The sequence below is a fragment of the Trichoplax adhaerens genome, genomic scaffold, assembly GCF_000150275.1.
Source record: "Trichoplax adhaerens TRIADscaffold_10 genomic scaffold, whole genome shotgun sequence".
NCBI classification, from domain to species: domain Eukaryota; kingdom Metazoa; phylum Placozoa; class Uniplacotomia; order Trichoplacea; family Trichoplacidae; genus Trichoplax; species Trichoplax adhaerens.
In genome coordinates, this window is record NW_002060952.1 from 859,442 (window position 1) to 882,520 (window position 23,079).

General features: G+C 30.6%; 2 protein-coding genes across 2 annotated transcripts; both read left to right on the plus strand.

Annotated features, from left to right (window-relative positions):
- Positions 1-3,621: 3,621 nt before the first annotated feature.
- On the plus strand, positions 3,622-5,430 carry TRIADDRAFT_59259 (uncharacterized protein; the record flags this gene model as incomplete). The annotated part of the gene is made up of 2 exons (XM_002115223.1): positions 3,622-4,300; positions 5,387-5,430. The coding sequence occupies 2 exons, from the start codon at positions 3,622-3,624 to the stop codon at positions 5,428-5,430; spliced, it is 723 nt and encodes a 240-aa protein (XP_002115259.1).
- Positions 5,431-15,219: 9,789 nt separating this feature from the next.
- Positions 15,220-18,478, plus strand: TRIADDRAFT_29353 (uncharacterized protein; the record flags this gene model as incomplete). Its single annotated transcript, XM_002115224.1, has 12 exons — positions 15,220-15,324; positions 15,567-15,638; positions 15,724-15,892; positions 16,070-16,219; positions 16,420-16,597; positions 16,718-16,858; positions 17,095-17,218; positions 17,355-17,423; positions 17,502-17,676; positions 17,848-17,946; positions 18,150-18,241; positions 18,350-18,478. Coding segments are annotated over 12 exons (1,503 nt in total), but the record flags the coding sequence as incomplete, so codon positions are not given.
- Between the last annotated feature and the right edge of the window lie 4,601 nt (positions 18,479-23,079).

Here is a 23,079-nt window from a genome sequence, read left to right on the forward strand (position 1 = left end):
TGTGGATACAATAGTTGGTTTTTTTTTGACTAAAAATGGCAATTTTATATAGGATGAGAACTTTCATTTGAACGGATGATTAATTTCATATAGAGAGGTAGAAAAATGAATCAAGAATGTAAGAGCGCTAGTTTGTTCATTAAGTGACCATTGACAGTACTTAGTGCAATAGCGAGTGAATGGCGATCTTACAACTATCGCCTATCCATTGCAATTGAATGAAAATAAGAAGTAAAATAAGTGATACAACTGTCCTCCTGGGAATGCAACATATTGTATAATTGTCATCTTAGTAGTATAAAATACTCATCGGTTTAAATTTTCAAGTTCATCAATGAAATCTGATATAGAATGATGACGATAATTTTATTGAAAAAACTGCTGTATAGAAATGCACTTTCTTGACATATTATTGCTAAGTGAGATTAATTTAGAGAGGGAGTAATTTTAATGGTAGAGAGTATGTGTGATCGTTTTTGATTTTATCGTTAAATAGACGATAATGGATTTATTACAAGTTTTAGTCTGGAATTGTTTGGACGAGTTCTTATTGAGTAAGGTTAATTAAGTGGATCAATTTCAGAGTTGGAAAGATTTCATACAGTGATTATACATCTAAAACAATATATTGTAGTTGAATCAATCAAGGTAGGAAGCTCTCGTAAAGTTAAGCTCATTGAATTTATTATTTACGGCAATATTTTGATTTCTAGCGTTAACCTCCTTCCAAGGCTAATCAATAAAATGAATCCATTTCTCACGTCTAGAATTCAAGCAAACTAACTACTCTCGATGAAAGTCAAGAGCTTCGAATTAATACAACTGCGTCAACGATGGCAGGCAACTTCTTTTTTTTTTTTTTACCTTCTACAGCCTATGATAGAAAATATCCGTGATTCATACTGAAAGAATGAGCTGAGACTGATGCACAAAAATAAAGTAGCAAAAAAACAAACGATATCTGAAAGAGACTATCTCAATTTGGATCGGAGAGTTTTCTTCCATCTACCATATCCGTAGCTGGACTGTAATGCCGATGAATAAGATTGTAACTGTAGATAGAGAAAAGAAGTAATACTTTAGTCAGTATTGACTAGTGTATCAAGCATGAAATCGAAGTGAAAGCGGTAGAGAAAAGAATCATCATCCGCTTCTCCTAGACGAGTAGAATCAATCAATAGCCATCATGTCCATTCTCTAACTGGATAATAATATTAAATAACATGATGATCAATCTGCAGTTGTTGTTATTGATTTGAAGCTTATTTGACATTGTATTGAATGGACAACAATCGCCATAATTGAAAAGAGTCAAACAGACAATAGGTACATTCAAAGATATCCTCATCAAGTCGTCGGACTAAATTAAGAAATAAAAATTATGTAACTATATCAAAGTCATTTGTCTTGTTGTTGTCGTGCCGGAGCAACCAATTTCAAGGGTATATAAATAGGTAATAACATATCACCAATTTTGCGATTACCTGAATCACATACAAACAATACACATAAGGCCAAGTTGATTACTTTCAAGCCATAGGAAATTGACGAAGTTCCAAATTTTTTACCAATCAATCAATAATAAGGAAACGCCAACACTAACAGGACAAGATAGGACTCATTCCTATCGGTACGAATTATTTTTTGATCGCTTGATTTTTTGTAAAAGGCTAGTAACCAGTTGATGATTGACGATGGAGAGATTATTGAAGATTTGATTTTTTATTGGATCGCTGTCTAAAGTTGCCACTAATCCATCCGCTGATTTATAATTTATTGATTGACGATGGCTTTTTTTTGCCTTCATTTTTTTTTTTCCATTTTGACTACCATTTTATGATTGCATTAATCGAGGTCGATTTAAGCTTAAAAATATTGCTAGTAATTTTGATGTTAATAGAACTGCTCAACTTATCATACTTTCAAGACTAAGAAAGAGTGTATAAAAATTAGCGAACGAGTAAAAATCTCGACGCTATTACAATCACTCTAAAGGTAAAAATAAATCTATACTCTTACAGTAAAAATTAAAAACTTGGAATATTAGTCTTGATAACAAAAAAATAATAATAATACTGAGCACACACACACACACGCACATACATACTCATAGTGAAATTACAAATTAAAAGTATTTCTTGTTACTTAGCAGTAGGCACGAACTTTAGTCAAATGAATTCCGTAGCACGAATAAGTTCAATCATTTACTTATAAATATGAGATCAAGGTTGAAAAAGTACTTTATGCACATTTCAGGAAGAATATCATAGGTAATTTAAGTAAAGAAAAAAGTAAATCTTTGTGCGGTTAGTGAAATCCTTTTTAAGTGAAGTAAATTAACAAGGTATGAAAGAGATTGAAATCATGACGTTAACCATTCATTAGAAATAGTTTAATTAATATTCACGTTGTCATTCTCGTCTTGGGCATTTTTGTTGTAGTATTGCAGTACGCTTCTTTAAATACCTTTCAAGTCTTTTCAATCGATTACATTATTTTGGATTTTACTTCTATATTATGGATGGCACTATACGTATTTCAATTCCATATAATTAATTTGTACAATAAATTGGGATTTTGTTCAATCATTTTTTTTATCCTACATCCATGGATTTATCCTTACTTTTTTTTCTTAGCCTATTTTCCCTCCCTCTTAAATCAATATGACTTATGAAAGATTGAGTTTATTTGAACATCGTGTCTGTTTCGAATAAAATGTCATTGAAAATTGATTTGATAGTTGCATTAAAATTTAATATTCTCCTTGAATATAGTTAAGTCAAGAAAGCCCTACTTCAGACTATTACAAACTGTCATATTATCTGAAGAATACAAGATAAGGTATGATTAATGTAAGTCCAGTTGTCCAATCTTTCTCCTTCAATTAATCTTTAATCGTATTGTATTAGTAGGAAAGCATCAATCAATTTCGCATCATTTTATCTTTTATCCATATTAAAAGACTACCCGTTGGAGGTATCATCTCATTTCGCTCCACTAAATTAGGTACACTACCTCTGATTGTGCCTTTTGATCTGCTAAGCTGTAAAAATTGGTTTTCTGATTATTATTTCTACATATACATTCCTAATTAATATTGTAAGTTGATCAAATAGCCAATACTATCACATCGTGCGTTACTTTTATACTCTCTTTTATGTCGTCAATAGAGTGAAAAGTCATTAGTTCATGTGGAAAAATTTTTATCATTTTCTTTAGCTCATCTAATCGGATTTTGTAGCATAAATTGATTTTTTAAGATAGTAAGTGTGTGATTATTGATTGATTGATTGATCATCGCAATTTGAAACTACTATTACATACTAAATCAACTTTCATCAATAAGATTCATTTCTTACTTTTATAGATAAGTTTAAAGAGAACGCTGGCTATCCTCTATATCAAACTGATTCATTGGTCAACTTAATTTTACTCATTGCCGTTGGTAGAATTATTCATTTGTAAAAGCGCTTATCCAAGACGGTAATTATTTCCTTGGTATCGCAGAGAAAGATTATCGCCATTTACTTCTGGATCCTGTCACAAAATTACACTTTTTGGGCATTTGTATAGATAGTTTAGAAGTGAATGATCATGAATATTCTACGACCGAGCTGCAATATGATATTCAAGTTATTTGTTCTACTAGTATTAACCACAACATTAAATAAGGCTAACAGAACCGAGATACGCTTAGGCTATTTAGGCCCATCTGATTATGTCAGAACTGGACTCTTCAACGTAGGTGAAATTGGCGGTGCAGTCAGCGTCGCTGTTGATGATATTAATAATAATCCCAATTTACTACCGAATCATTACTTAACGTTTGTCTACAACGATAGTCGATGTAATGATAAGATTGGCTTACAAATGATCGAATGGCAAAAACGAGTATTAGGAGTGAATGCGTTTATTGGTCCAGCATGTTCGGTTGTATGCGAAGTTGCTGGATTATTAGCATCCAATTGGAAATTGCCTATCATATCTTATGTCTCAACTGCATCTGCTATGTCCAATCACGCTAAATACGATACATTTGCACGGACTAATGCTCCGCTTTCATTAGCTGTTAATGCCTTGCTTAAAGTCATGGATCGTTTTGGCTGGCGTCGATTAGGGATATTACGAGATTTTGGTGAAGGACGCGTTATATTTGGTCTTCTACAGTCGACATTGGTTGCAAAACTTGATGATCCATTAAATAATTATACCTTAAGTCAGTCTTTAACAGTGGATTTAGTTAATGGCAAAGACAGCGAAATCGATAGTTGGTTAAATCAATTGCGTCAAAAATCGAGAAGTAAGTATCTTTAAATTAATACGGTATTTTTTTTTTTAAATTGATTCAATCCATGTCGTGAGATTAAATATCAATGGTACACTTGAATACTGTTCCATTTACAGTTCTTTATGATTCAATTTCGTACGTAGCCCTTCATTTTTACATGAAGGGCATAACTTTAAAAATTGCAGTAATTACTACTTTATTGACAAAACACATTGAAGTGCAACGTTTTAAATTCAGCAGGGTATTAGGATCTAATTTCCATTAATGAACTTATTGTTGAATGTATTCTCTCTTCAATCTCTAGCTATTAATTAACACCAGTAAAACTATTCTTTTTCATATGCAGCTGCAGTATATATTTAATAGACTATACTTACAAGCTTACATTATTTTAGTTCTTTAATTGAGATATGGGATATTTTATAACAGCTATTACATTTTGATGCCTTTATGTATTCAATTATACTTCACTTTGAACCCCAATTTGATAATAATAAGGAAATGGAATTAGTTACAGCAAATTAATTTAAAAGTTAAAAGCTTGTATAGAGAGAGAGTGTGTGAATGAGGGAGGAAATGCAAGTAGACGCTATAAACTAACGAATAACGATAACAATATTAAGGATTTTTTTAACAAATTGATGAATCATTTCTTAAGTGAAACATATGATCTCGACATAGTAAAATATCGATTTTATGTCAAGCCTACTTCCAATTTGTTCGCATTTACAGCATTATGCTGTATTTATCGTACACTTATGATGTACACCATAAACTATATTTTGAATCCTTTACATACAGTAGATGCATTATTAACATTTTTTATCCTCTTTGCTATGACCTCCGTTAATTATATTTTTATCATTTAAGATAAGCCTCACGATGGCTATCACGACAAATTGGATAAATGCTAATGAAAATGATTCAGTACTTTTTTACTTAACCTTTATAACATTATGGACCGTACTTTGGTCTATTTTCGTTATTTTCTTTAGTATTTAACGGCTTTTCAGTTATTAATGACGATAAGTTCGTTTTTTCCCAGTATCTATCATTTTGTTTTTATTTTATTTAATTCATGCTGATTGATATAAATAGATGATTTAGAGCCTTTTATTAAGCATGTAGGAAACGAAAAATAATGTAGAATGCGCGACTGCTTTATATACTTTATACTGTACATTGGAGTCAGCATAATACGAGTAATTAAACTAAGCCAATCTCCTATAGAGAAACGTTGTAGATTACGATACTGCAAAGTTATAGTAAAAATCAAAGTTAGGATATAATTTATTTGTTGTAAATCCGTTTTTGTAACTTTGGCAAATTATGAGCGATAGAATCAGACTTAAAGAGAAAAAGATACTGCATTTTGTAATAGTTAATATTGAGAAGAAATTTTATCAATTCTTTAACTTGCTTACGGTAGACCCTCTACTAGACTAGAAGGACAACACTACAACAGGAGAAAATTATCTTTTATAGGGATAGATTGTGTGTAATGGGGACAAAATTTTACCAACCTAGAACGAACCCCTAAGGATTTTTTCTGACATTTCTCCCACTTCCCTTCTTATGCTTTGAAAGGATTATTTAGTTAACTATCATCATTGACACAGTAAGAGCAAACTGTTTTTTTATTTTTTCTCAATTTTTACATATTATCTAATCACCATCGTTGTAGCGTTTATTATATAGACGTTTTATTTTCGTACATTGACTCAAAATAACAATAAGTAGGTTATGCTGTTAATGTTAACTCAAGAAGAATACAGTATTGTTGAAACTTAAAAGGAAGTTATTAGATTTATTATGCTAGTGTTTGCCTTGTTATAGCGCTTGCCTGTTTTTCAACTCTTATTTGTCAAGAACACTAGCCCTATACAAGACTATTAGCTCTTCATAAAAATGAAAATATATGACTGAGTGAAAAAGTGAATTGTTAGTCATGACAAATGGTTAGGATATGATAGATGGCTCTATTGTCATTTTACAAATCACTAGCTGTTGAAAATAGAAGAAAGAGTAGAATAGACCGAAAACAACAGTAGATGTTTCAAAAATAATTTTTATCTAATTTGTCATCTCTGGATGCAATGTTATGATCAGGTTTTATTGGTTTATTAATATTTTTGGTCTTTTTTTATCCACACTAGTCCTTCCATTTTGAGTTATGTATTGCATTTGATAGGTAAAGTGAATTTACACCTAGTAACCTATCATCAATGTAGCGAAAACTAGATCTTCAATTTTGATAGGGATTCAATATTGCACAAGGTAATAGTCTGAAAGAACAATCTGATAAATGCTGTTGAGGGAATTGCGGATAGTATGCGAAAGTTTATAATACTGTATTAATCGATGAACTTAAATACGGTGATGTGATGATTGAACAGGTTATATTCGTAATCAATTTGAGGAATTATCTGAACTAAATTTAGTATTAACTCAATGGCATGCTGTAACTATGTAGCTTGAAGTTGAAGGTTGTCTTGAAATTTTATCCTTGAACAAAATCGGTCTTCCTTTTGAGAAATTTAGATTCAATCCGGTTGCAACGGCGTACTGCCTGAAACTAATACGTTAATGTCTATAAACTTTTGAATCACTGTCAACAATCATACTAGTTATGTAATAATGTTAAAGTTAACGTACTATTAGTCTTTGGGATGAAAGTTATCGATTATTAATATATCCATGCGACAACAAGGGATTGGAATAGAAGTATTTGTTACAAACTATAATTTGCATTGCAATTATTTATCGACGCAAAGGAAAGGCGGGGTAGAATGTCTATCTAATCCTTTTATATGACTCGATTATTATATAATAGTCTATGACAAGACAGTACTGTATCGTCGTTAGGAGAAGAAATAGAGAGGCAATTAAAACTAGTCTCAACATCGTAAACGTAAGAAAAGTTATAATTTGTTGTAGTCGTAGTTGGATTTGTAATCTAGATAGTTCAATCTGTCTCTATCTTGTATTCAATGAAAACTCTATGACTACAATAAAAGTAATATGAGGACTATTACTTTTTGTTAAGACAGAAATGGATAACCGCTACTATAATTCTATTAAAGAATTAACGATGGAGTAAAGTATTTGAATATGTGACTTTTCTTTCTTCAAGATACCAGTTGTAATTCGAGTGATTTCATTTGCATCCATAGTCTTCGTTATACTCTAGATACCGATGCAGAATAATTATTAGTAGCCAATCTGCGAATTGCTTATATCGTGAGTAATATTTTGTATATTCTCCAGTTTAGATGAATGACTAAATTTAATTATAGGTTCCTTAGTTAAAAGTTTAACTATTAATCCTCACTAAATCATAGTTTGCACATTAACAGTAATAAGGACCGCCCGCCGCGATCTCATAGGCATTGTTGGAAAATCGACAATTATGTTATACTTGATCATGAATAGATGAAAATTATAGTGAAGTTTAACTTTGCTCCTTAATGAAATTAATGATTGCACCAACTTCCTTAATAAGCTAAACTTGATTTCAAAAAGAAATACTCCTGGTAAAATTAGTTTAGAGTGTAATATTAGGCAATATACCACCAATTATCAATACAGTCTATCAGATTATCATGAAAACACAAATCAAACATGAAGTATCGTTGACTTTCTATCAAATTTTTAGTCAGATTGAGTAAATAAAGCTTTGATTTTTAACAAAATTAGTTGCAAAATTATTAGCTATACTTATAACCTTAATATCACTAATTGCTGAAAGGTACTATCAAAATCTTAAAAAGTAGTGTGTTATCTATGAAAATGGAAACAGAGACTTTGTAAATCACTAATAGCCTGGACAATTGATCCTCTTTTAATATCTGCTTCAATTGCTTCTCCTAAGGAGTAATTTTTTGACAGTTTATCAAGTGATTATCTTTAAAATCGAATTATTTATTTGGAAAGATAAATTAGAATTGATTTATCTGTCATATAAACTGGAAAGTATAGTGATTATATCCATCTTAATACAAATAGTATTACATAGTCACTTAGAGATATACTTTTAAATCCTGTTTCTAAGGAGTAAGAAATATTGATCTTCATTCATCAATTAATATATTACTACGAGTATGAAATAAAGCGATCATTTTGCTAAATATGTAACGGAAGGATCGATTCTTAGGTGACAAAGTAATTAAACTGAGTAATCAGATAGGCTTACTTCTAGCATCGATTCTTAGCTATAGCATCTTTCATTAAGTTGCCTTATTTAAATTAAGTTATCAAAGTTGCCCCGGTGACCAAATAAGAGTAACATAACAAACATCGATGCAGTTATTGTTTGATAAAATATCTTTCATTCGTCTCGTGACTACGTAATTTACTATGTAAAGATAGTCTATACAACGATAAAGGCATAACAGTCAAACAATAATTTAAATTAAAATGTAGGCTATTACATTGGGAAGAAATGTTATCTTACGTCTTTATTGAAAGTACGATTGAAATCTACTACATCCAGTATGCAGTATAACTTCAACTAGGACTATAACATGTGAGCTAATAATTCAATGTAGTATCCGTCTAACAGCATCTACTATGGGATATACTGAATTGGAAAGATTAAAAACTAAAGCCTAAAGGGATTAAGACAAAACCTTGCACTGTTCAACGCATAAAATTAACATTGGATCCTAGCTATTAAGTAACTAGTAATGATAAGAGCAATAATCGGGATGATTTAGACGACACATGACAAAAATTTCCTATTTAAGCCAGATACTTTATCACTATCGTAAATCGTATATATCTTTAGACGGATTGCATACAATTAGTAATTGTTACTAGAAAGACGATTTAAAATATCTCTATTTAAAACAGTTTCTTAGAAAGGGACAGCTAATCTTCGTAAATCAATGACTAGTAAAATATGTCACTGCCGCCTTAATTTTCAAAAATAAACGACTATTTCTTCTAAAATGGCAGAATTTACGAGTACTTGTCTCCAGATAATTCAATTAATAAATCGAAATGACTATCTTTGTAAGTCGAATTTGGGATAAATCTTTCCCTTCATCCATTTATAAGACAAAGAAAATGGGTAGTCTTTAAATGTCAATTATCAATGTCTCTATTATAATTAGCCAACTAGATCATAAGATACATTCAGCTGAAATTCTTAAGCTGCCAGGTACATCATGTGAGTTCGTGCAGGATAGAAATTGAATAATTCCACAAAATTATCCTCTTGTATCTTATATAGTGCTGTGACATTGCGTCAGTTCCCATTTTTTAACATTTATTTATCCAATAGTGTTAATCTTCGATTCGTAGAAAAAAAAAATCCAATTTCATTACTATGAAAATGATTTTAAACGTTAAAATAAAATTTAAAATGTTTTAAACAGAGGATAATCGTTTTATTTGATACTGGTAGAATAAGATATTTTTCAACGAAGGTTCTCTTAGAATTTAGTAACGTAAATAGTTAGTTAATTAGGATTAGAATTATAATATTGTATCAATGACAAGTGGTTAAATGGCTTCATTAGTCATTCATTGTTTTTAATTAATTTAGAAATCTAATTAATTTTAGGAGCTGGATATAAAAATAGAATAATAAGGCATTAATCCATTTTAATAGCTTTTTCGGTACAATTTGCAGCTAAGGCGCAACTGTTTCATCTGGACACAGTATATATATACTTATAATATTGCCACTTATATACAGAACTTTAATAGCGTTATTGTCTAGTTATATGTACTCTATATATTATTATGCTTTATATTCTGCAGATAATTTGATATAACGCTTGAGATGCTAGCGTTGTAATCTCAGTATAACATATTGGTGCTATATTTATATCTCATTTTTTGTTAGCCATCTTCCGTCTATCACAATAACTAATTGATTGAAGACAGAACTGTAGAAGTCAATTGTTATTTTTTTATATTTTGGCAGCTATTAGTCAATCTAAGGTAATTTTAATAGGACTAGTGATCATTAGTATAAAACAATTTATAAGTCAATTATCTTTCACCTGCAAGATACAATTTAATTTTTGTTGTTTTTATAACATTCTCTATTCCTATGGAATCAATGCCCATAAGATCCATCTCTTAATACTTATTAAACTGATGATACGATTTTCATATCATTGTTTCAATTTAATCATGATCGGAATTATTTTTGAGCCGATATTACAGTAAAATTAATACAATAATATAATTGAGTAATGGATTAAATATCTTAACTTATTCCGAGAAATATTGACAACAGTTATCACTATAATATGGTTCTATTATAACTTATCGCTGTGAGATATTAGTGTTCACTATATAATAGCTACTTGAATGATACAGTGGTTTCTTATGACAAAAGTTGCTAAAATTTTTACTACTGCATTTATTATAGTGGCCAACTGTCTGACATTAAAACATTCTCATTCTGCGAATCAACGATTTGATAGTTAGTTCACTGGTTATAGTCAACATAGGGATAGGTGCTATTATTTTTACACGTTTACTATATTATCAATAGTTCTGACACTATATCAATTTAACACACATAATTATTACAAAATACATTCTAGCGATGTTTAACTTAAGCCATGATACGGACATAACTTCTAGATGTAATCAAGTCGATGACCTGCATCAGGCATTATTAACATAACAAAACAATTCAAATTAGGATAAATGTGTCGTTACCCCTCCTCTTTTCCCACTTAGATAGATAAAAGAATAGTGTTATCTTTTGACAATTATAATTAATTGAAAACGGCAATAACCATGTCTGAGGGGTAAATTTTATTCATAAAGGTTTTTACATGATATCTAATGATTTAAAGACCAATCGAGGGTCGAAGCATTGATATTAGCATGATGATAGTAGATAATCTCATATTTGCTCATATTTAGTCTTTCCAGATTAATCTAAAAATTGATGAAATAGATCTCTCATGACAATAGGATGATGAATAATTTTAATAAAGTATTTAATCCTATTTACAGTATAAAGGTAGTGCGGAAGAATGACTTGAATATATGAGTTAGATAATAACGATTGTTTTTCATAAGACAATTACTATTAAAATAATTGAATTACCTCTAGGGGAAAAGTAAGAAAAATTCTTTGGCTATATTTAACACGATTAGCTCGTCAACGGGTTAAAGAATTGAGATGCGATTTATGCGGCTAAATATAAATCAAGATTGTTTTTGAATATTAATTATTATTGATGGAATTCTCATGACCAAGTTAACCGTAGCGTAATATTTTCTAAGTTGTATTGAAGAGAAGAAGAGTACGGTACCGATAAGTCTGAAGGATATTTTAGGTCGTATAAATTGAACTTGTAGTTAAAAGTAAAAACATAAATAGATTAAGTCCGTTACCGATAAAGTGCTATCAACCCAATGAATATAACGAGACTTCTATCATCTTCGGTATCTAATATTTTTAGTGCTTCATTTGGTTAGCATACGGAAGAAACGTTTGCAATCTCGCACGAAAAGTAGTATGCAATTACTAGCAATAATTTTGTAGTATTTCGCGACTACAATGTACAATGACATCATAAAGAAATAAATAAATGAATAGCCTAGAAGATTATTTAAATAATAATATAGGGATATCATCGCAAAGGTTAGGAATGATGAATCAGGAATCATTCTAGATACTGTACGTATCTTAGTTCACTACATGACTAGGTAGATATATGATAGATAAATAATGAAAACGAAAACAAATTTACATTATTGTAAAATTTACCTGAGTTATTTGTATGAAATTAAGCTGATGGTAGTAGTAATGATCACTGGTAATAACTAACATCCAGTTTTGGGTGCAATTCTAAGTTTATTTACAGTTAGTAAAAAAGGAGATTAAATTCAATGCTTTATATCTGAAACCCTATTTACCAATATTAAACTAATACGCCTCTTAACAAATACGATTGCGAAAGTTTTAAATACAAAATCCTCATGGCAATGAAATGTATGGCTTTCTTTACCGGCTTTGCTGACAATTTAAGAATTGGAAAATGTCTCATTTATATATGCCTGCATATTTATTTACTATTCTTTAACATTCAGATCTGAATTTCTTGCATTACATAAAAGTGATCCAGTAACTATTTTTAAAGGAATTTTTAATCACAGTTGATTCATAATAGGAATAGATTGTCATCCTGTAGGTTCCAAAAATTTAGATCGATTTTATATCATGTTATGACTATTCTTAGAATAATGTGCGTCTAGTTAGGAAATGTTATTATTTTACGCTAGCGAGGCATATAATCAGATTTATTAGGCGATAATGATTTCTCAGAATATTGCGCTACTTACTGTGCAATTGACGTTATAATAATCTGACTTGTGGTAAATAGATGTTTCTGGCCATGATTGAAATTTACAGTTTGACTTATTGGTTGTTTAGCGATAATATTTTAAACTAAAGCAGTTTCCAAGTACTTAACTATCATTTTTACCTTATGTCCTTGTCAGTCGTGCTAGAAGTGTAAAAACTATCATGTTGTCTTATTTCTATACTTGTTTCTAAATAATTTTCAAATTATCATTTTATTCTTAAAAGTTTTTAAAGTCGAAATTTCATTTAAGGCAAAATACGAATGGATATTTTAAATTATAGGTTATATTTAAAACTATCTTTGCTTTTTGCTTTATGAATAGTAATTGCATTGCTTGCTGGCCGTCTATACGTCCGACGAGTTATGCTTCGAGCACAAGCACTGGGCATGACTAAAGGCGAATATGTTTTCATTTCTTTTGAAATTAACATCTCCTACGATAATATATTTCGTAACACTACATGGCTAAATGGCACAGGAAATACTGAATCAAATCAACAAGCTATCGAAGCATATCGTGCACTATTAATTTTCGCTGTTGTAGTCGATTTTGGTGATGATTATGTACAATTTACAGAAAATGTCAGGAAGCGAATGTCTGATCCACCATTTAACGTACCTAAGAATCAAACGGTAATATATTTCTATTAAAAGGAAGTGATTAATGCATTTGAAACTTCTAAAATTTATCCATAAGATCATTTTTAAGTGTTTAGTCTGATTACTGATTTTGCAAAGATATCTTTACTATCTAGCAATCGGTATTTCTTTTATTTTAATTGATCATGGTCATTGTATTTGAAATAAAATATATCTATACTTATTGTAGATATCACACATTTTTTTATTCCATATGCTAGGTTCCAGCGGGTGTCTATGTTAGCTTATTGTATGATGCTGTTATGTTATATGCATATGGACTAGACTCTGCTTTGAAGCAAGGAAATTCAGTGACAGATGGGCAAACAATTACTAAATACATGCTGAATGCAACCTTTCAAGGTACAGATAAACTAATTCTGTTCGTTTGATTCTGCTATAAGAGTTTCCAAATTGATTAACATTAAGTATTGAATAAGGAAGTCCAATTTAAAGGAAATATGTAAAACAAACAATGGCATGCCATAGCTGTTAATCATTTTACATATTTATAAATAGTTAATTTTGATGAGAAACTAGAAAGTAATTTTAATTTCTCTATATTCTTTATAACTATTTCGCTATGAATAGGGAAGTCCGGTTTCATGGCACTAAATGAAAACGGCGATCGTCGAATGAATTATGGCATTTTCGATTTAAAGAACGTTTCTGATAATCCATATTTTGCTATGGTTATTAAATACATTAGCTACTCTGATGAAATGATTATAAATAAAGAATTTGGTGGCGAGATTGAATGGGCTTACAATAACTTTACAACTCCGAGAGATGAACCAGTTTGTGGCTTCGATAATTCAAAGTGCAGACAGAATGATCAGACAGGTAAGCAATGCGATAGAATAAAACATACATTACTTATAGACATAAATTGCTCAAAATGGCAATAACGCATCAATTGTAAATGATAATTAATAGAAAAAATCTTATTTCTATTATCGCGCTACAATTATAGCTAGCATCATTGGTTCAGCATTTGGTGCAGCCTTAGTTATCTGTATTGTTGGTGGATTTTTTTGGTACAGGTATGCAGAGTGCGCAGATACTAATCTGAATATATTCTATCGTAATATCATCTAAATGATATATTATAACTTCCTATATTTAGGAGAATGCAGTATCTGGCTCGATTAGCTGGTATGCCATGGAAGATTAATCCAGCTGATTTGATCTTTTCACGAACGGTGCGATTATTTAGATACAGCCAAGAAGATTGTTATAGCAGCCATGAGTACTAATTTTCAGTAGCCTATCACTAACAAATGAAATGCTTTAAAAGATTTTGTATAGCAATTTAATTATAATCAAATAAAGTAGAAATTTCTACTTTAGAGTAGCATTTAGTACATATTTCTAACCAATGATTTATCTGCTTGTTAGATGGTTTCATGTCATTTTGGAGGATCTATGGGATCAGTTGGCCGTCAATCTCAGAATTCTAATGCCAGTAATGCTTTACAATTATTTACAAGAGTAGCAAAGTATAAGGTAAGATTTTAACTAATAGAACAGCAATCACTATAATCGCAAATGATATTTATTTACTTCGATTGTAATGAATTGATATCATTTGATTTTGTTGCATCAACTTCATCGGTTAGTAGATATCGATTTTTTATGTAATTTTAGAGTAATACAGTTGCTGTGAAATTGGTAGAAAGAACTCGAAAATTAGAGCTTACCAGGGATATTATGAAGGAATTCCAAACAGTACGCATCTATTAATCGCCATGTATATCATACTTAATAATAACATACTATGTTATTTACTTGTTTGTAGGCGATTCATTAGCTGCTTTGTTACTTTATTACTTATGACAAATTTGTAGTTAATTCGATTTCGTTGCAAATGGCATTAATTTATAGCAATCTAATGTTTATATTTTGTTAATTTTAGATAATTACTTAAGTTTACTTAATTTTTGATTACAGTTGTATGATATGCACCATAACAACATCACGACATTCATTGGAGCTGTAGTAGAGGATATTAAAACTCAGGTTGTCACTCAGTACTGTCCCCGAGGCAGTCTACAGGTAAGAGCATTAATAAAGTAAAAATTTACGTTGTATTAATGATTCTACTATGAAGTAACAGAAGAAATCAAATCTTGAAATATAAATTATCTTAATCCAGTAATTCACTATAATATTATACTTACTACCTAAATTATAGTAAAGATATGATTAATACACCAAACATTTGATCATTCTAGCCATATCATCTAATCTGGATCACTGTATTTTTTAATGATTCTATCAATTGTCATTTACCTTAGGATGTCTTAGAAAATAACGATATTGAATTGGATATGAATTTTAAGATTTCTTTTGCTACTGATATTGTCCAGGTTAGAATAATAAGTATTGTAGAGTTAAAAATTGAAAATTTAACAATTTAAAACTCTAGTGCTGATATTTAATCTTACCATTTAGGCAATGATTTACTTGCACAGTAGTGATATCAGATCTCATGGAAACTTAAAATCATCAAATTGTTTGGTAGATAGCCGTTGGGTTGTCAAAATTACTGACTTTGGTATACCATCGATTAGAATAGTAAATCGCGTCAGTCATGATAACGGCGAACATGCTAATTATTCACGTTAGTATCAGCTATCAATTTTAACCCCTCTATATTAATAGTATCATAGTATTATTCTGATACTTTGTTCAACACATCACCTATTAAGTCTTTTCAATCAATACTAGTATATGACAAAAAGTAAAATTGATAATAAAGTACATTAACGGTCGAAAAAAATCTGTAAAATATCAATAGGTATGCTTTGGACCGCTCCTGAATTACTGCGAATGACAGAAGCACCAATAAATGGTACCCAACCAGGTGATGTCTATAGCTTTGCAATCATTATGCAAGAAATTATTGAAAGAGGTCCACCATTTTGCAATAGTCGACTAACACCTAAAGGTAATAATTTATTTCTATTTTGAATCTTGCTTTATATCGAACTTCCAATCTTGATCATATCTCCTTTCCTTGTGCACGCGTAAATGAATTCTGTTGATGTATACTATTACATCAATTGTACGGTTTTAAATTTTACTTTTCAGTATGAGAGAGTTTTGTTTTAAGATTATACTAATAGCTTCTATCAAATTCTTGTGCAGAGATTATTAGTAATATTATGGAGAGAAGTGACGGTATTATCTTCAGGCCTACTCTTCCAGACAATAGCTGCCCACCTGAAATTAAAGATATAATATTTCAATGTTGGAATGAAGCTGCACATCTTAGGCCTTCTTTTGCTACTGTAAGAAAGTTGATTAAAAAATCATCATTTGGCAAGTAAGTAACAATATAGTAACTTCGGTAGTTCAGTATTATCGATTATTAAGAATTATTGCTAAATTATGATTAACTACGAGTTAGAAACTGTTGTAAATACTCATGTTTTTGATGTCATAGAGAGACCGATATCATGGAGAATATGGTCAACTTACTAGAAAGATATGCTAATAATCTAGAGGACATTGTTGAAGAAAGAACTCAGCAACTGATTGATGAAAAGAAAAGAACAGATGAATTGTTATACAGAATGTTACCGAAGTAAGTCACTATTTAAATAAGTGCTGTGATCTTTGGATATGTCAATATTGTAGTTTTTACTAAGATGTATTTCTGATAGCTAGAAACAGCATTCGATCAACGTAGATGATGTAATGTATAATGTTAATAATATTGCATCGATTAGTAAATTGTTTATTTAGTAAAAGTTTGATTTTATTTATCATATTTTAACATTTGATCTATTAATTAATTAATCAATTAATTTAATTTTGCAGATCCGTAGCAGAACAGTTAAAGTCTGGCCAATTGGTGCAAGCCGAAGCCTTTGATGAAGTTACAGTATACTTCAGCGATATTGTCGGGTTTACAAATATATCCGCATCAAGTACACCAATGCAGGTTAGATAATCTATCAATAATAATCTTACGAAAAGATGAAGAGCTAATAAGTTGAAGCAGATAATTTAATTTATACTGAAATTTAGAATAAATTATAATCTACGCCCTTGTATTTTTTTGCGTCATGTCACTATAGGTGGTAGTACTATTGAATGATCTATATTCGTTATTTGATGAAATTATCAAAAACTACGATGTCTATAAGGTTAGGCTATGATAAGACTAACTTAAAATTTGTGATGAGATGGGCTATTTAGTATAACTATTACAAATTGTAACTTAGGTGGAAACAATTGGAGATGCTTACATGGTCGTTTCAGGCTTACCAATCAGAAATGGATCCCGGCACGTTAAGCAAATTGCTAACATGGCTATTGAGTTGTTGGAAAGTGTTAAACGTTTCAAGATTAGACATATGCCCAATCATAAATTAAAACTAAGAATTGGTATTAATTCAGGTAAGTTATTAATTATTCCGTACATTACTTCAAATAATAACAACTTTAAGATATTTTTATAATTTTTAAAATCTTAACAAGATTAGCTATGATACGTATTATGTACTGTTACTTCCTTATGCTTATAAGATCGAGGTGTGATAAAACGAGTATATGTAATTTTTATAACAGGCCCTGTGGTAGCAGGAGTAGTAGGCAAAAGTATGCCACGATACTGTTTATTTGGCGATACTGTTAATACAGCGAGTCGAATGGAGTCCTATGGAGAAGGTAATTTAGATTATGACATAACGTAAACGTACATGTTATAGGACGCTCGAATTTATCAACATCTAGCTTAGTGCTGTTAACACTGTACAGTCAAACAATGTTAACTGTACGCGACCTTTAGTTAACGTAATGATTAATGATAATTAAATACTCTTTACTTTAATGTTATCGCTAACAAATCGATTTGTTGTTAATTTAAATAGCATTAAGGATTCATGCCAGCGAATCTACATGTAAACTATTAGAAAAAGATGAAGATTATGATATTGCACCGCGAGGCGAAATAGAAATCAAGGTAAGTAATTTACATTTTTAAATATGTATCCATGACTCTAATCGAGTTAAGAAAAATTAATCATTTTTTAATAGTACAGTACTGATTCACGTGAATCGATTATTATAGGGAAAAGGTGTCATGAATACATACTGGCTAAATGGAAATCGAACAAATAATGTTATGGGATCCTTAGATGACTGTAGTTTTAAGGGTTCTCCTACACATTCACCGGAACCATTTGATAATTCCGTATAAATTTATACTTGTAATTTAAGTAGAAGTAATTGTCGGAGCAATACAAAAAAAAATTTATAGAAATATGGACATAGCTAGATAAAACTAGAAAATGATAACAGAAATTATATCGCTAAGATTTATAGTATATCCTAGATGAATAATAAAATATTTCGACTGACAATCATTTCACCTCAAGCAGGATGATAATGATCATGATGAATAGGACCAGATCAGATCTATTTACATCATTCTTATTCCGCGACTTGCTCTATAACAATTTTTAAATTTCGTCAAATCGTTCCTGTAAAATACATCTCTTTATTTATGCTCTTGCTTTCTTCTAATATTTATTTCATAATACAATCATTATACAATTATTATTAAATCGATTGCTACTTAGCTTCAAATAGTTTGTTACTTTATACAATCGAAAAGGCTCTATATACCGATACTTTTTCGCTTTTTCTTGACTGATTTGTTTATTTCTTGATTAGAATCTTTTATTATCATTATTGAGTAGCCACAACTAGTGTAAGCTCAGCTACATTCAATTATGACAATATCTTGAAAAATGGTAGTAATTTATTATTCAGTTCTAAAATCTTTAATAGAAAATTAAAGTAATTATGAAATCGCGATATGACCAACTTTTATGCGAGTAGTAGATACCCATAGATTGAACTGGAAATATTGGATATCTATCTATCTCTCTATGTATATTTATTGCTACTATTAGATTGAAAAGAAACCTTTCTTGCTTCTTATTAATTATGAATTCTTTGACGGATAGATATGTATTTAAGTATGCATTGGATGAAGACTATTCCGTACCATTTCTGTTCTATGGATATACGTCTTGATGCATCGATTAGGCTATTTCTACCGACACAAATAGCCTTTGTATGATCTTGCTTGAATCTTGACGCATTTGTCTAACATTTTAAAATACTACTGCTATAACTAATAATAATAATATTAATAATATTAAATAATAATAATGACTATAATGATAATAAAAGTTCACGTTTAATTTAACTCGGTATGGCTTTATAAGAAAAACATCCTAAATTTGACTGGATTTCACCATATCAGCCAACATCTACAATTACTTTGTCAAGCTTAACAGAAATCTATGCTACATCTCGAAATTTATTTCAAATTATGGTAGAACTTTCAACACACATTCCTGTTATGATTTGCTGAAATACCTACAGAGCTTAACTCAAAGGGAAGAGAAGTCTGTAATGTGAGCTCATCTTCGCATGTCTTAAATACATTTCATTAAGTCCATTTAAGATAATATAATTAACTGCAATCAGACTTGAGTCATCAAATAGAATACTTTTCCTCAAGCAGATCATCACTCTACAATCTAAATCAAGTTACTTAAATTATCTCTACTCTTATATTAATTTCCAGCACCTTTCGTCGTTGGGCATTTCCACAATTACAGTGTTGCTAGTCACACAAATCTTTTACCATAATTAGTCAATTGGCTAATATTAGTAATCAACATTTTCTAATATAGTAGTTAGCAATCATCTATATATATCAGCGTCAAAGTAATCTCTATTCTTAGAGGTCTAACTTTATCATATATAGCTATCATTATAATCAAATAAGAGGTGCATCACTACAATATCGCTGAGAGTTTATAATATTCTTGAAAATATTATTATCAAGATCAGTGAACAGCGTTGATATTATTTTTATCACAATGATACTACTCATTAACTCTCATAAATAGGTCATTGTACTTTTTAATTGGGTGAAGATAATGACTTTTATAAAGAGGCCGTCGTACATACATTATTATTGTGGAAGAGGTGGGGGAGGTCTAAATTCCTTCCAACATCTCTGACTACATATAAAGTATATGCTATATGTTATTGTCGCAAAACAGCTTAACTATCGACTCTTTAGGTTCCTCGACTAATTCCGGGGATCCTTAGTAAAGGAAAAGTAACTTATTCCTATACTAACCACTTATCACGGAGCATCAAGCTCCGTAACAGTTATAATTTACAGTATATAAGGTATAAGATTAATAAGCGTACATATTTGGAACTATTAGATGACTATTTATTGGAAATACCGCTGCTACCATAGATCACTAGAAGAAAGTCAGTATTCTTCTAATAGTCCATAGTTGTAGGAAGGGCTGCCACTATCGCAAAGTCTTTGTATCAGTAGTGTGCGATGCAAAGGCTAACAAAAGTTTTGAATGATATGATTGTGATGAAAGTATCAGTCCTTTCTGTTCAACTTTAAACTTTCCCTGTTATTTCATTGAGTTGAATCAAGTGTACTATCACATGCAACGACAGCAGACCATGAAGAAACCGTAGTGATCGGATAAGATCCAGTATGATGATAACTTTTATAGCATATGCCAGCGTACGTGAATATTTAAAACATGCAATCTTAATACACTAGATAATATTAATACAGATAAATCAGATGGAATGTACCATTTCTATTTCTATACGTTATAAATTATACACTGCAATATCTAGAATTCATTATGCAACATTTATCACGCATCCAATACAAGATAATAAGTTACGGCGATACAATACGGCCGATATTACGATAGCTACATGCGTAGTAAACAATAACGTGCATAGTGCCCCGAGGATAAAAAGATTGTCAATGTGTGCTATATGATTAGTTAACGGCAAACAATCTGATAATCCATATCCTAGCTTTATTGATTATCCCTTATCAAGTTTTCATCAGTAAGTATCTCGTATTAGCTCCAATTATTTGTCTTAATTCTAGCTTCATTAGGAGAAATAAAGTTTTCAATAGTACTACGTATATAATAATATGGTATATAGAATATCGAGAATAATGAAACAGTCGACATACGCTATGTATCCTGTATCTTCAGTTAACGACGCGATTTGATAATCCATATTACTGCATTATAATTATCGATTAATTCCGTTATCAAGTTTTCATCAGCAATTATCTCGCATTAGTTCTGGTATTTGTCAAAACTCTAGCTCCAATAAGGGCCAATGAAAGTTTTCATTGCTACGAACATAGTAATATGGTGTATTAAGTATCAAGGATACTAAAACAGCGTATGTTCACTTAACGGCACGATTAGATAATCCACATTATTACGTTATAATTATTGATCAATTCCTTCATCAAAGTTTTCATCAGTAAGTATCTCGCATTAGTTCCGCTCGCTATTTGTCAAAACTCTAGCTCCAATAAGGGTCAATGAAATTTTTCAATAAGACTATTGATATGCTGTAATAATACGGTGTCTAGAGCGCCGAGGATAACAAGACAGTCGATATTCGGTACGTATACTGTAAGTTCAGTTAACGGCACGATTAGATAATCTACGTCATTGCATTGCTTTTGTTGATCGTTGTCAATTTTTCAACTGTAAGTATTTCGTAAGTTCCAATATTAGTCAAAACTCTAGCCCTGAGTTGGTATTCAGTAGATATCTATATACTCATTTATTCATCTAATAGTCCTTAAATATCCTGAATTTGTGTATCAATACATTCAAATCGGTACGGTAAGTTTAGATTTTTGCTGGAATCCATCTTAGTTTGTTTACAATAGAAGAGTTTGAAAAATTTGTGTTTGCAGTATTATCGATGATGAACAAAGTCTCCCGGTTAAAGCAGTCAGTTAAACTCAATAAGTAGATCAATCAAATAGCGTTAATCGTGATTCTATTAAATGAATGATAATTTCAACTGCAAATAATTAATTCTGAATTCTACTGCAGTCGCTAAATGATAAATATATCAATGCTCCATATCTTGAAAACATAACAAGAAGGGCAATTAGGGATAGATGAATAACGGGTCAAGTCATTATTCTTGTCCGATTTGTCAGTCTCGTCTTATCTACAAGTTGGTCCAAAATGATAGATTGCTGTGCTATATATGCTTTGAATGATTTTATTTGACTATTTACTACAGTTGATTAGCAAAATTTGCCATGACTTCTGCTTATTTATTTTAAATGGGTGGAATCTCGCTCATGATAGATGTTGTTTTCCTTTAGCTATACTTTGAAGTGGTTTTATTTTAGCTATTTACTACCCCTAGTATACATAACTTGCCGCAATTTATAGCTATTTTGAACTAGTATAACCCTCGATCGTAATATTTTGCTTTTTTTTACTTGACAATATAATACTCATTGTCACTTCGTCCTGGTGTTCAGTATACTGTATCGTGTTACTGTATATGCAATTGCACATATGATTTAGTCTGGTTATTGTACAGCATGTACACTTATTACTGTAAGGTATTCTGATCAGTATAGCTTGTACATAAATTCAATTCAATATTGCTTTCGTGTACAGTTTTGATAGATACACGATAAATTCTCAATTAATGATGCGATTTTCGTTTACGATGATACTATAGTAAAGTCATGGCATGCGAATGAGATTTCACACAATATTTACTTATTATTCTAGTTATGCACCATGCAATAATTGTCAATATCGGTATTGCTATCCGTTAACAAATTCCAAACCCTACTTCATTATCAGATAAAAAAATTAATTACAGACCATTAGCATTTTAGTTCTATAGCGTTGCAATCGATCGATGGCGGCCTTTCACATGAGAATT